At 42.9% G+C, this 14,998-nt stretch overlaps 1 protein-coding gene across 4 annotated transcripts in view; it reads left to right on the forward strand.

The window, feature by feature from the left end:
• Positions 1 to 14,998, forward strand: part of Myom1 (myomesin 1) — a 113,185-nt gene that overhangs the window by 17,972 nt on the left and 80,215 nt on the right. For all 4 annotated transcript variants that reach the window (XM_032901751.1, XM_032901753.1, XM_032901752.1 and 1 more), the window contains 4 exons: positions 5,225 to 5,317; positions 7,387 to 7,475; positions 7,581 to 7,640; positions 10,980 to 11,144. In XM_032901751.1, the coding sequence (XP_032757642.1) occupies positions 5,225 to 5,317; positions 7,387 to 7,475; positions 7,581 to 7,640; positions 10,980 to 11,144 (407 nt within the window). The remainder of the gene's footprint in view (positions 1 to 5,224; positions 5,318 to 7,386; positions 7,476 to 7,580; positions 7,641 to 10,979; positions 11,145 to 14,998) is intronic.

Genomic DNA, 14,998 nt, shown 5'->3' on the forward strand with positions numbered 1-14,998 from the left:
ACTGTGTCTCCATCTTGCTTCCCATGAAATGGTAAGACATAGAGAATGAAGGAAGCACATGCTTTTAATGGATGGGAGTGTGTCTCAGTTGGCAGAGTGCTTACCTAGCCTGGGTTCTATCCCCATGACTGCATAAACTGAGCAAGGTGACAAGTGCCTGTAACCCCACCACTCAGAGATGGAAACAGGAGGACAGGAAGTTCTAAGTCAACCTTAGTTATATAGGGAGTTCAAGGCCAGGCTGAGATCCAGGAGACCCTGTCTCAAAAAATGTTATTTGTAAAAAGAGAAAATTGTTTTGGTTGTGGATTTTTTTTTTTAAGTGCTAGATTTAACTGTATTTCCTCTTTTAACCACTGAGCCAACTCTGTAGTCACAGATACTTGGTTTTTACAGTGGGTGATAGCTCCTTTTTATAAGTTGGATTCACACCAGCATTCCCACTTGCTGTGAGATTTAATGAGTTTAAGGTCACCTCGACTTGCATGGCTTTGTGATAGGAAAAAGATCATAGGGCATATTTGTTTCACTGAGTTTCACTCCGCCGAGGTGCTCTCCCTACCTCTCCTCACCGTCTATAAGAGCTCTGCAGCAAGGCCAACATTTGTATATAAGGGTGAAATGTGCGAAACGCATTAAACGGGGAAAGTCACGGGACAGTAGAGTGTTACTCCAGAAGTACACGAAGCCTCATTAATTAGTGGAAGTGCTGTCCATACAAAGGACTTAAGCCTCTGGGAAGCCATCCCAGGGTGCAGATTACTCTCCATAGCTGGCTGATGACTGGCTAATTTGGAATTCCACTTTCCAGAAACAACAAGCTGTGAAGTGTGTGTGTGTTGTGGGTGGGGGTGGGGAGGCAGCAAACCCCTTCTTTCCCCTCTGACCTAATACTGAAGGCGGACAATCTCAAGTGACCCAAACCCTGACTGCTTTGCAGTGGAATTCCCTGCAGAGTAGAACAAAAGCCCTTTCTGGCTTAGTCCTTCTGTAGGGCTTTAACCCGGAGTTTCTCCGATGCATTGAGGCCTTCAGCATTCCATGGACAAGTGTTGTGTATTTTAAACCAGTTTCCTTTGCCAGGGAGTCATATGGCTGTGAATGTTTAGCTGGGAAAGCATAAAGGTGCTAAGCTGAGTGGTGCTGGAGGGTGGGAACGGTGGCCCAGCGGTGGGGAGCTGCAAAATAGCACTTTAACTCAAACTTTATAGAGCTATGAACAACATTGTTGACTTGAAGCCGGGCTGAGCGTGGCTCGGTCATTCGGTCAGGCAGCACATGACACAATGTTTAGTGTCACATTGACCCCCTGGACTGGGAAGAGCTACAGGAAAACCGTCATCGTGTGGAAACCAAACCAAACTCAAACACCCAACACACCCAGCAACCACATCCACAGCCACCACCAGCACAGTAACACCCAAGCAAGCAGGAGGTGCTCAGCTGACCCGAAGCTGTCTGAGCAGAAAGCGTACCCCTTTTACTCCTGAGATTCAGAGCTGATGGCAGTGGTCTCTGACCACGTGTCCCGACTGTCTGAAGCCACTTCCAGGCTTTCAAGAAGCAAAAAGGCAGCAATGTGTTCTGAGTAGGGAGTGAATCATACAGCGTGCCAGCCACCCAGCCGTGACCCTTGGGCTGGAACAATCCTCTTCATTTCAGAGCCGAGGGAAACTCACTGTTATCATGCCATTCAAAGTCATCCACGGCACGAGGCACGCGTTTTTCAGAACTCGATTTCTTTAGTTAAAAAAAAAAAAAAGATGGTATAATTGAACTATTTTATCATACAACAATCCGATCCAACACTGATCATCTGATACACCCGGGACTCCCTCAGGAGTGGGAATGGAAGGAAATGTATATCACACAGAAATGATGCCCCATCATCGAAGGACTAGCAGCTTAGTAAGAGAGACGCAGACCCAACCATAACTTTTAAAATTACGTTCATTTAGTGTGTGTGTGTGTGTGTGTGTGTGTGTGTGTGTGTGTGTGTGTGTGTACACAGGCCATAGCATATGTGGGGAAGTCAGAGAAGAACTTGGAGGAGCTGTTTCCTCTCCTCCTAACATGTAGGGCCTAGGGATCAACTTCTAGTCATCATCATGCTTGTTGGCAAGTGCCTTTCCCTCAGAGCTATCTCACTGCCCCTCAACAATAACGAGGATAAATGTCGTATTTAGGGAGTAACCATGATTCAAAGAGATGAAAACAGTTGATAATCCGTAGGACTTGTGAAGAGGAGTGTTGAAGACTTGGCATCTCACACATGGTGTCCGCGCATGTCTCTGGGTGTCAAGAGTCTTCACGGCTGGCTTGCAGCTGCATGGAAATGAGAATCAGAGAGCAGTGTGTAGGGACTTGGGAAATAGTGAGCAAGAGGACCAGGGTTCAGATCCCCCAGAACCCATATAAATGGCTGGTCACCATGGTGGCTCACCTAAAATTTCAGCCTTGTAAAGCAGAGACAGAGGCTTTCCAGAGCAAGTTGGCTTCTGGACCTGCCATATCATTGAGCTTTGGGTTTGATTGGGAGGCCCTGCTCCAAGGAAAAGGGTAGAAAAGCAACTGAGGAAAATTGCTGATTTCAACCTCAGGTTTCTATATGAACGTGTACCAGAACATACGTATATGTGAACACACAGAGACATGCACATATACCATGCACATATGTGCATAAAAGGAAGAAAAACGAACTGTGCGACTTAGGAATTATATTAGACTTCTATTTCTATATCGAAATACCTAGGGCTACCTACACAAAGGTAAGTTTATTTAACTGTTTTGAGCAGTGTAAGTGCCAACACTTATGAGGTACCCCTTGGCAGTGCCACCTCATGGCAAATGGAGTCACAGTAAGTGTGCATTGCCGGAGGGAAAAAAATGACACAGAAAACAGAGAGGGCTCGCTCAGTATCTTGGAGTTAACAAGGCACCACAGGCCCCCAGTGATCCAAGAGCCTCCCCAGTAAAGATTTCACTACTTCAGGATGCTGCAACACTGGACACCAACCTTCTAAAATGTGAATCTTTGGGGACAGATAGGGCAAAAGAGTTAACGGAAACCAGTATTTTTCTCTTGTATCACTTTCCTCCTCCCCATCTTCTGTTTTTCAAAAGTCTAAAGAAATGAAAGGCAGCCACACAGAAAACAACTAAAACATGAAACTTTCACACGAGCTGGGAGCCAGGCAGTCTTGATTCAAGTCCCAGCTCTGCTGTGTCTGCCTTTGCCACAGGGGTGACTTCATTGGGGAGTGAGATTAAATACTGTCCTAGTCATTGGGGAGTGAGATTAAATACTGTCCTAGTCATTGGGGAGTGAGATTAAATAGTCCTCACATGGTGGTTGTAAGGACTTGACTTCCTGATGCTGTAGATAGACAGAGCAGGGAACCCTTTGCCATCTGTGTTTATTAATTTTATTAGTTATATTATTAGTTTTACCATAATTAGTTATAGTAACTAATTATGTATTAGTGCATACATGTTATGACTGGTTCTCATTAGTTATACCATTAGTTTTACTACACATGAGGTAGTTTATCTGAAGGGTAAGCAAGGGATCCCTTGCTGCTGCTTCTCCTCCTCTCTCTTTTTAAAAGATTTATTTACTTATTACATATACAGCATACCGCTTTCTCACTGCATGTACACCTGCAGGCCACAAGAGGGCACCAGATCCCATTACAGATAGGTGTGAGCCACCGTGTGATTGCTCAGGACTTCTAGAAGAGCAGACAGTGCTCTTAACCTCTGAGCCATCTCTCCAGCCCCTCCTCTCTTCTTTTTAAGAGTGGCACCATAGCACTGGCTATTGAGACCGTGGGGACCTGAGAAGGTCAGGTGCCTCTCACAGAATGGAAGTCAGTGCCTCACAGAGAAGCCCTTCTGTGTGGCCTACCTTCTGTGAGGGAGAGCAAGCTGCAAACAGGACCAGAACAGTTGGAAGTCTCCTGTCATGATCTGAAGTTATCTTCAGGCAAAAGTCATTCTTACTATGACAGAAACCAAGTCATGAGTATAATGGCCTTTCTATGCAGTGGCATTGTTACTAAGAATAACATTCGAGGATGGCAGTAGGAGAAGTAGTGTGCTTTCCTCCCACAGTGAGAGCCAACAACAAAAACCCCAACACAAGGCTTTCATTTTATCTTCACTATAGTCGACTTCATTGTTGTTGTTGTTGTTGAATATAACGTTTATACAAAGAAATGTGTGTTATATATGAAGGAAGAATTCGGGCGAGTTTATTTTGGACTGAATACACTCCAATGGAGCCCGAGTATAATTAGCACCCAAGACATCTCCTTTATACCATGTGCCCACCTCAGGAAATTCACCATCTCGACTTTGAACAAAATCAATGAATCGTTCTGTTTCCCTACTATTTATTTATCTATTCACTTTCCATCCCAACTTCAGCCCTCCTCCCTCCTCTTCCCCCTTGCCCCTCCCCTTCTAGAGAAGGGAAAGCCTGCCCATGGGTTGCCCCTGCTTCTCCTCCTCCTCTTCTCTTCAAAAAATAAAAATAAAGGGTTCGAGTGGATGAGCCTCTTGTGGCACCACAGCACTGGCTATTGAGAACGTGGGGACCCGCCCTGGCAGCTGAGTTGCAGCAGGACTAAGTGCGTCCCACTGCAGCCAGACAAGGCAGCCCAGCCAGGGAAAGGGGATCCAAAGGCAAGCAATGGAGTGAGAGACAGACCCTGCGCAATTGTTAGGGGACTCGCACGAAGACCACGCTGCACATCTGCTACAAATGTGTAGGAGGCTTAGGTCCAACCCGTGCATGCTCTTGGGTTGGTCGTTTAGTGTTTTCTGATTTTATATGAATAATCGCCACCATTTACTATTTCATAGAAGCAGCTTTTCATTACTGCTATGTGCATGAGATGCACACGTGCTATGACTGGTTCACATTTTTCATATGAACTTCAATGACGAGGAGAAAGCACATTGAGAGGTTTTATTGTAGTGCTGGTGAGTTTAGTTAGGCTTGGGAAATTTGCATTACTTTTTTCTTTTTTCAATAGATGGAATTATTGCGCTTCACTTACAGGTGTATTTGCAGGAACAATAAGTGCGTATATGTGTGTCTCTTTCTCCTCCCCAACACACACACGCATGCACGCATGCACACGCACACGCACATGCACAGAGGTCAGTCATTCAGTTAATTACTCTTTAATCTGTTCATCTTGCTTCTGTTTTCTTACAGGTATAAAAACCAGGTGCCTATAAATGTCCATGCAAACCCAGAAAAGTACATCATTGAAAGTCGATATGGAATGCATACTCTTGAGATCAGCAAGTAAGAGCACATGAGTGTTTGTGTGTGTCACCACCAGACACTCAGGGACACATCTTGTCACTCAGGTCACAGACAAAATTTACCTTCTTTCTGGTCCCCATGCAGGTTTATCTAACGGTCTTTATGTATACTTCTTTTCTTTTCTTTCACATTTTAAAGTTCACATGTGAGGTTTATTGTAGCTTCATAATTTTCTTTTTTTAATTGGTAATTTTATTTATGTACAAGTCAAATGTTATTCCCCTTCCTAGTTTCCCCTCCTAATCCCCATCCCATCCCTCCTCCCCCTGCTTCTAGGAAGGTAGTCTCCCACCCACCCACCCACTCCTGTCTCCCCGTCCTGGCATTGCCCTTCACTGGGGTATCGAGCCTCCAGAGGACCAAGGGCTCCCCCTCCCATTGATGCCAGATAAGGCCACCCTCTGCTACACCTGCAGCTGGAGCCATGGGTTCCACCATGTGTTTAGGTGACATGTATGATGACTAAGTCTGCTGTGCACACACTACCTCCTGCCTCAATCTCACACTTGAATTTCCCAAAAGATGATAAAATGAGTATATGTGTTTTTGTTTATCTCTGTATCTGTATGTCCTATAGAAATTATTAAGAAAACAATTGCTTAAGTAGGTGTCTCTATGTCAGTGTCTCATCACAGAATTCCAAACCCACAGCACCGTGTTCTTATATTTTTAACCAACAAAAGGCACAGGGATTGGGATGAGTGTCACTGGAACTGAATAGAATGGGAGAATGGTCTTCCCTGCAGCCCACCAGCAACTATGGGACACTGTGTGCCTTGTCAGTCTGTGTGGGTGAGTCAGGGATGACTCAGGGTTAAGCAAAATTTGAAATGGAAACTCTGTTAAAATTTCCAAGTCCTAAAAAAATGCATAATGTTTGCTAAGATGGTTTGAAATGCAAACCCGATTATGTGGATGGGAACAGTACATCAGCACCCACAGTTCCAGTCCAGACAGGCCGCATGTGCTGAGCCGTAAAAGGAAAACTAACTAGTCATCCTCGCAGCATTCATGGCCTTCTCAGTAGAAGAGTTGGCTCAATAGACACTGGGCTTCAAAGAGAGCCCAGAGGTCCCTGCACTCACCAAGCCCTCATCTGCAGTGGAATCGCTTCTCAGTAAGCAGTAATAAGTCTCTGGTTGTTTCTAAAATTAAACAGCTCTGAGAAAGGCAACTATATTTACCTTCCTGGTCAGCAAGACACAGTGTATCACAAATGAAACCAAGTAAACCCAGAGAAAGAAGGAAGAACGTGAGAACTAGAGTAATTAAATACAAAAACAGTCTGCTTGGAAAACAGTCCACCTGGAGTCTCAGTCTGACCTCAGTGAGGACGTTGTTCCCACATCCATCTTTGTACGACTTTCCTGTCCGTGTACTGTTGTATGTTGTACACTGTCCGTGTTGTCCGTGTACAACATAAAGGAACTCCCAGAAAGTACTTGTGATATGCTATGAGCTGAAACTTCCATTGGAGCCCAAATATCAGTAGAACAGATGAAGTTTCTTATGTTTTGAAACTACAACATGGAATGGTATAAAAGACCAGTCTTGTGCAGGTTTGCGGCTCAGGGAGGCTGTGGGAAACCATCATGAAAAATGGTTTCTTTCTCTTCCCTGTCATCCTGATGCTAGACCAAAACCTCGTTTCTGGAGCAGGACAGCATGGAGTCCTGCTCAGGGTCATTACCTGTTCCAATGCTACATGCATTGGTGGGCACTTTCTCCTTTGGTAGTAAAAAGCAGTTACTGGATGCAATTGATATCCTTAATACTTTGTTAACTCTTCTTTGGCATTTTAAGTGAACCAAGGTTAGGGTCGCACTGGATCACAGATATTCTCTTAACCATCCTTCTGCAGTGTGAACATCAGCAGGTGACTTGGGACTATATAACGTACCACGGGATCAGAGACAGTCCCTTCATCAAGAGCCACATGTGAGCCATTAATTTACAATCTGCTCTGTTAGCAAAGCATTCCTTGAGGAAACAGCCGACTGTTACAAGGAGTCACGACCACGGTCATTCATCTTTGTGTGTTTTTGCAGGTGTGACTTCGAAGACACGGCTCAGTACCGGGCCTCGGCGATGAATGTTCAAGGAGAGGTCTCAGCATACGCCTCGGTGGTGGTGAAGAGTGAGTTTGCTTTTGCTTTGTCCAAAGTGGATTTAAAACTCCTGCCCATGCTAAAAACCCGGGCAATCACAACGTGGCTCACATGTGTCCTCTTGTCCTCTCTAGGATATAAAGGAGAACTGGACGATTCTCTCCTCCGCGGTGGGGTTTCCATGCCTCTCAGCTGTAAGTTTAACAGCACATTCGCTAAGCGCCATCTTTATGCAAAGTGTAGCACAGTAATGCTCAAATTCCAAACAATGTTCTGAACCCCTTGGGTTTAAGGAAGCAACGTGATTTTTAAAACAATTAAATAAATTCACGATGCTTATGGAATAGTGCATGCCAGGTCGGATATACTACCCACTAACCAGTCATGGTTTAAAAACAGTCTGCTGGGGGTTGGGGATTTGGCTCAGTGATAGAGCGCTGCCTAGAAGCGCAAGGCCCTGGGTTCCGGCCCCAGCTCCAAAAAAAAAAAAAAAAAACAAACAAACAAAAACCAGTCTGCTGTTTTTAAAGTTCTTTGGCTTCTAGTCTGTTTCCAAGGTTAATTGATTTGTCCTTTGTATTTTAAAAGTAGCCTGTTTATATTTGTTAAACTGATCATATGCTCAGACAGTCAGGTCCACACTTATTTTCTACACCTTAAATAATGAGCAGTGAGTGTGGGTAACTGTACTTTTTGCTACTTTATTGGGTTCTTATATCTACCACCCTTCTCCACTCCAATCCCTTCCAACCCCAACACTAGGTAGGAGAGAAAGAGGGTTAGAGAGGACAGGGACATAGACACCTTTAGACTACTTCCTGTTGATTAGGGGCATCAAGTTCCTTGGGGCAAGTTCCGTCTTCCTTGCCAGGATATTGGCAACCAGCAGCAGCTGCAGTGGCCTCTCAAGGCTCTGGCTTTCTTATACCCTCTGAAATGTCCTCAGAATTCCAAACATAAACCATCTTCCGCTGGCAGAATCACGCCCCTGCCAGAGCACAAGACAAAGCAGCTGTAGAAGGTTTGACGCATCCCCCTATCCCACACTTGGGATTAAAACGAAAACATATTCACATGGCATAACTGTTTCTTTTTAAGAAACCCAAATTCTCACTACAAGTGAAGCTCTGAAAATACTTAATACTTCTACCTTCTCCTGGCTTGTTTTTCCACTTCCCTGGTTTGGTTTGCTGTTGGTAGACGACCTGTTGACTGACTTCACGAATAACTCCAAAGTTATAACCCCTGGTGTCAGTCCGCAGGAGGGATAAGGGAAGGAAGTGATCTTTCCCCATCGCATCAGTGACTCTGAAACCATGACATAGCTCCCGAACTCCTCACGATTGGTGTGATACTTCATTCCCCAGTCTCTGACTCCACTGTGCTCATTCTTGTGGCCAGATTTCTCCCTTTTTCTTCGCTTTCAAGTCAGATTCTGAAAGCCCAGATTGACTCTTTCTTCCAGAGCTTCTTTGATCACCTCCTGTACATCTGAATGCGTTAGAACATCTCTTCCTAACAGAAATGAGAGGGGCTATAGTCATAAATTCTATTAATGTGTGTTTAGTACCTGCGTATGTGCTGCATGCTTAGAATAAGCTTGTAAGCTTCACAAACAAAGCTGTCTGCTCTTGGTCTTGTTTCAGTGGTTGACACAAACATTTGTTTTCTAATATGGGCAGGTTTTTTTTTTTTCCTATTTGCATCAATTCACTTTAAAGTCCTTGAAACCTTATAAAGTTTTGTTAAATTTTTATTTGTAGTATGTGATGTGGGAAAGCACATGTGACACAGGCCTGTAGGAGTGACCGTGGAATTCTTTGTCCCCAGGTTCTTAGAGCTGGCTTCCCACTGAATACCAAAGCAGTCTTTGATGGTCAAGCTCAATCTCAGATACAGAGAAGTTAGAGATTGCACTCACTTCCACTTGGGTTTGGGACCTTAGAACTGATACAGAACTTTCTTATAACTCTCCTCTCTCTTCCAAGGCAGCTCTGGAGCCAGCCTAACCTCTGAAGCCTGTGCAGGATAGGATCCAGTCAAGTCTCTCAGGTTTCATTGGAATATTATCACATAGAAATTAGGCAGATGGGAGAGGTTCTTCAAAGAGAAGCTATTTCCCGGTTGACTAGTGGTTGCCTGGTAACACACAAGTTGGAGGCAGTACCATGGGTTGGTTGAAAATAAATCAATCCTATTAATTAGTCATGTGCTTTTCAGAAAGTTACTTCATTTTTATGATCTATGTAAAATATTGCAAGAAACATCAATAGGAAAATACTAAAATCTTCCCGAAGATTATTCTTAAAATATTTATAGGTTGAGCAAATGTCTAAAAATTATCAACTCTCCTAGGTTAGGAAAGAAATTGCTACATAACTGACAGGTTATTTAATGTGCAGGGCACTTTACATGGATACATAGTTGCAACAACCTGGTCACAGAGTCTTTCTCCTTTCAGATGGGGGGACTGGAACTCAGGGAGGTAGTAGACAGCCAATGCCATGACCTCATAGCCCATAACTGCCAGAGTGTACTTCTACAGTCCTTTCTTATTCTGTCTTGTCTCTTTTCCCAAGGCCTTGAAATATTATATTGAAAATACAACCTGCCCTTCATTAAGTTCAATTTTGTCAGGCATTCTAAGGATTTCATAGCTATCAACTCAGTTAAGCTCACAATAATCCTATCAGCTAAGTACCATGATGTTCTCTACAGAGAAACTTTTGTGTAGGACTCAGGGTATGGCTAGATGACTTCCCACATTCACCCACAGAACTTTCCAGAACTTTGATTTTCAACCAACACATTGTACTGCCTCCAACTTGTGTGTTACCAGGCAACCACTAGTCAACGGGGAAATAGCTTCTCTTGGAAGAACCTCTCCCATCTGCCTAATTTCTATGTGATAATATTCCAATGAAACCTGAGAGACTTGACTGGATCCTATCCTGCACAGGCTTCAGAGGTCAGGCTGGCTCCAGAGCTGCCTTGGGGGAGAGAGGAGAGTTATAAGAAAGTTCTATATCAGTTCTAAGGTTCCAAACCCAAGTGGAAGTGAGTGCAGTCTCTAACTTCTCTGTATCTGGAGTTAAGCTTGACTATGAAAGACTGCCTTGGCATTCAGTGGGAACAACCTGAGGACAAAACATCCCACTGTCACCTCTATTTAAGCAGTAGAATTCACCTCAAAATCTAAGATTAAAAAGCTCCTATACTATAGGTAAGAAAGTCTAGGCTAAATGTGGTTTTTAGTTTACATTTGAGACATTGCATGTGACCCTCTAATTTGGGTTCCTTATAATAATAAATATAGACATTTATCTTATATGATCAATGACTTAAGAATTTTATGCAAATGAGATAGGCATATGATCCATACAGAACTTCCCATACAGAACTTGAGTTTTGTCCACATAAATAATTTGGTCTATTTTTAATCTCAGCTGTTTTCTGCCTAAGCTTATTATAATACTCTATCTCTTCAAAGAGAAAGAGAATACACTACTGGTATTTATTTCTGTTGTACCCAGTTGCTGTGACCCCTTACGGCTATGCATCCAAGTTTGAGATCCACTTTGATGACAAGTTTGATGTGTCTTTTGGGAGAGAAGGAGAGACCATGAGTCTGGGCTGCCGTGTGGTCATCACTCCTGAAATTAAACACTTCCAGCCAGAGGTCCAGTGGTATAGAAATGGTGAGTCTTTGGACTGAGTTCTTAATTTGCTTCTTAATTAGAGATGCATGTGGATCAGTTGCCGCTCTGCTTCTCAAGGCTAATAGAACCTAGAGGCTAAAGACAACACACTGATGTACTAAGTTTTAACATACATTTCAAAATGAAGACATCATGTATATATGTGCATATCATACATATACACATATGTACCATATATACACACATATATGTAACACACACACACACACACACACAACTGTTGTTCTGTTTAATCCCTGAGACAGGGTCTCACTGTGTAACCCTGGCTGTCCTGGAACTCACTATGTAGACCAGGCTGGCTTCAAACTCACAGAGATATGACAGACTCTGCCTCCCCAGTGCTGGGATTAAAGATGTGTGCCACCATACCTAGCTAAAATATAAATTTGAAGGTAAGATTTCCTTGTCACCAAGTAATATGTGTAATAAATTAGCAAAATCCTTGATATTTACTTTACAGGCTAGGTTGTTAGATAAAGTATTTTAACTAATAGGTATCATTTATAAGAGTTGTATAAAAATTTAAAAACATACAATCTCACAAAATAATTACATACTAATTACGTAAAATTTTAGAAGCAATTCAGACATTAGTAATCTTACTTTAATGCGATAGTGTATTTTTTTTAGGTTTCCTTTTTTTCTTTTTTCTTTTTAAATTGGATATTTTTAAATTTACATTTCAAATGTTATTCCCCCTTCCCAGTTTCCCATCCATAAGCCTCCTATCCCATCCTCCCTCCCACTTCTTCTATGAGAGTGCACCCTCTCCCCAACCCCTCCCTCCCACCCTGACATTCCCCTACACTGGGAGGTCCAGCCTTGGCAGGAGCAAGGGCTTCTCCTCCATTAAGGCCATCCTCTGCTACATATGCAGCTGGAGCCATGGGTCTGTCCATGTGTACTCTTTGGGTAGTGGTTTAGTCCCCGGTGATAGTGTATTTTATTTTAAAAGTTTATAGTATATGTATTCTTCTTGTAAAAAAATGTAAGCTAGTACAAAAATGGATACAAAATAGATAAATATTACAATGTTCACTTGTTTTGTTTTTGCTGGGACTGACTCTTGAGGACGGTAAACAATGCCAGCACACAGGACTGCTCTGGAAGGCTGGCTGGGCTGGGTTTGATGCTATGTAGCCACTGGCTTGACACTCGTATCATTTTGTCCTTTTTAAAAAATTTAAAAATTGTGTATGGGTATTTTGCCTGTATGTATATCTGTGCAAATAGTGTATGCACTGACAGAGGAGGCCATTAAATTTCTGCCGGGGACCGAAGTTACAGATGGTTGTGAGCCACTGTGTGGGTGCTGGGAATTGAGCCCAACTCATCAGACAAAGCAATGTTCCTAATCACTGAGCCATCTCTCAAGCCCCTCATTTTATCTACAAACTTACATTTTATATGTGAAATCCCATGGGACTAGAGAGCATGAACATAGCAGAGAAGACAGGCCAACTGGTCAACCAGGCAATACAGGCTTAGGCTAGTGATGGGCTGTGGGCAACATGACCACTGAGCTAAGGGACTGGCTATGAGGTGTACATTTCAATACTTGGGACATTCTGAGGCCCCAACATGATGATTGGAACAATGACCTGGCCCAGATTGGAATTAGCAAGACAGTGGTAGCAGTAGCAACAGTGAAGTGGTGACTCTGGATCCCAGAGGACAGGACATATTCTGTAGGGAAGCAGTATGGGGAACCACAGTAGGAAGAAGCTTCCCCACTTGTCAAGGGCCATACAAGAGGAAGGACAAATTACTTTAGGACTCATGGAATTTGGCCTACCTGTTACCACAGCCACATGGGTGAGCCTCAGTGTGGGACAGCCCCAAGGAGCATGTGTCCCATGGACGTCATGCTGTTATGGAATTCGGCTGTGCTTGCTGTCCTCACATCCCTCCTAATCTAAGAATTGTGTGAAAACTTTAAGGGGGCTTCCAGCCCCTCACTGGGCAGTGTCTCTGGCATTCACAATTCTAATGCTTAATCTCTTTCAGGCATTGCCCCTGGAGCAGATTAATGATTCAATCACCACCCTAGAGAAGAACTTAGAGATGTAGATTGTCAGCAATGACCACCACCTTAGAAAACATTTGAAAAAATAAAATTGTTAGTGAAGCTAGGTTAGATGGTCTTGCTCCTGGCTGTGATGTAAGAAATCTTAGGGAACAATTTGAAGCTCAGAAAGGCACATCCTTATTAGTTAAGCTAGAGACCTTCATGGTCAGGGAACAAAAACAATGGCAACATTGGCTGATGTGACTCTCACTGAGGCTGGACTGCTGATGAATGATTTCTTACACCTCAGCTTCCTGACATGATTTAATAAGAATTGTTGATGAGTACATATGCATTCTGAGGATTTATGACTGTTTTTAATACAAAAAGTTTATATTTGTGATTCTTTTAAGAGTCTTATAAGATTACTTTTAAAGATAACTAATAAAATAATCCATCCTTTGTAACCACAAATTGCTGCCTGCCAATAAGAGAAACTGTCCGAGAAAACTATGCTGCTTGCCCACACTTTGTTCATCTATAACAAGTCATTTAGTTACGAATGTACGTGGGTTTGGGGGATAATTTGTGTTCTTTACCTGTACTACGTAATGTTATTTTTTGGAAACGTATTGGGGAACAAACACACGTTTTTCATAATCATTTACTAGAAGAAAACTAAAATGTAACCACATTGTAATTTTATACTGCTTGAAATATTTTGCTGAGATATATAAACTATGGGAGAAAGAATAAAGCATGGAGGCTGCAACATTGTATTTATGTATGTATATATGCATGCATGTATGAATGTATATATGTATGTTTTGCATGTATGTATATGTTTGTGTGTGTGAAGTTATTGGACTCTGCCTTTTGTTTCATCCACTCAAGGTGTGTGTGTGTGTGTGTGTGTGTGTGTGTGTGTACCCGCCTGCTGAGTAACTTCTCTCATTGCTGGCTGCCTTTGGCAGCATCCCCTGTAGGTACCTGGATCCACCCCTGTCAGCAGCTCTAATCACTGACCCCCAAGGGCTGCCTGCCTCAGTTTACCCACCACGTGGATGCCAAAGTGTGTCATTGGCACCCACCTACCACAGAGACCATCTCTGTGGGTTTGGGACAGGGCTGCAGGAAGGCAGCAAGCTTGTCAGTGAGGTACCACCCACTGCGGGGAGCTCCTGGAGATTCCAATCAAAGCGCCTGAGGACATTAGTCTTCTTGAGAGTTTGGGACCCTGGCCGAGTCCTAAACATGAAGTTTAGAGATTTTAGCTTTCAGTGTAAAGACCATGCTTTTCATGTAAGATTCTGAGTGGGCCAGTTTTTAACAAAAGGGACAGCTGTAGAATTAATTTTTCCTAATAGCTGAAAGAGCAGCGATGGGAAGTATTAGCAGGCATTTGGTATTAAATATGAATGGTGACTTCTAAAAGTTAAGGGGCATACTAGAATAAACATTAAAACACAACTGCATAAGTTTACATTTAAAATTAAATTCATACAATACAAAAATGATCTGTACAGCTGAGTCTTTTACAAAAATTCTTCAACACTCACCAATTCTAGAATATTAAAATTTATATTTATCTGTTGCACATAAGTTATGATACCTTTTTTTGTAGTCTGTATAACCCGTTATAAGTAATAAGATATTTTAAAATAAAAGAGGTTTAGTTAGGGTTACTCTTGCTGTGATGGAACACCATGGGGAGAGGGATTTAATTGGCTTATATTTCCACATCACAGTCTTTCACTGAGGCAACTCAGGCCAGCAGCTCTAGCAGGGCAGGAACCTGGAGGCAGGCACTGAAGCAGAGGCCATG

Source organism: Rattus rattus, chromosome 4 (assembly GCF_011064425.1).
Source record: "Rattus rattus isolate New Zealand chromosome 4, Rrattus_CSIRO_v1, whole genome shotgun sequence".
Classification (NCBI taxonomy): Eukaryota; Metazoa; Chordata; class Mammalia; order Rodentia; family Muridae; genus Rattus; species Rattus rattus.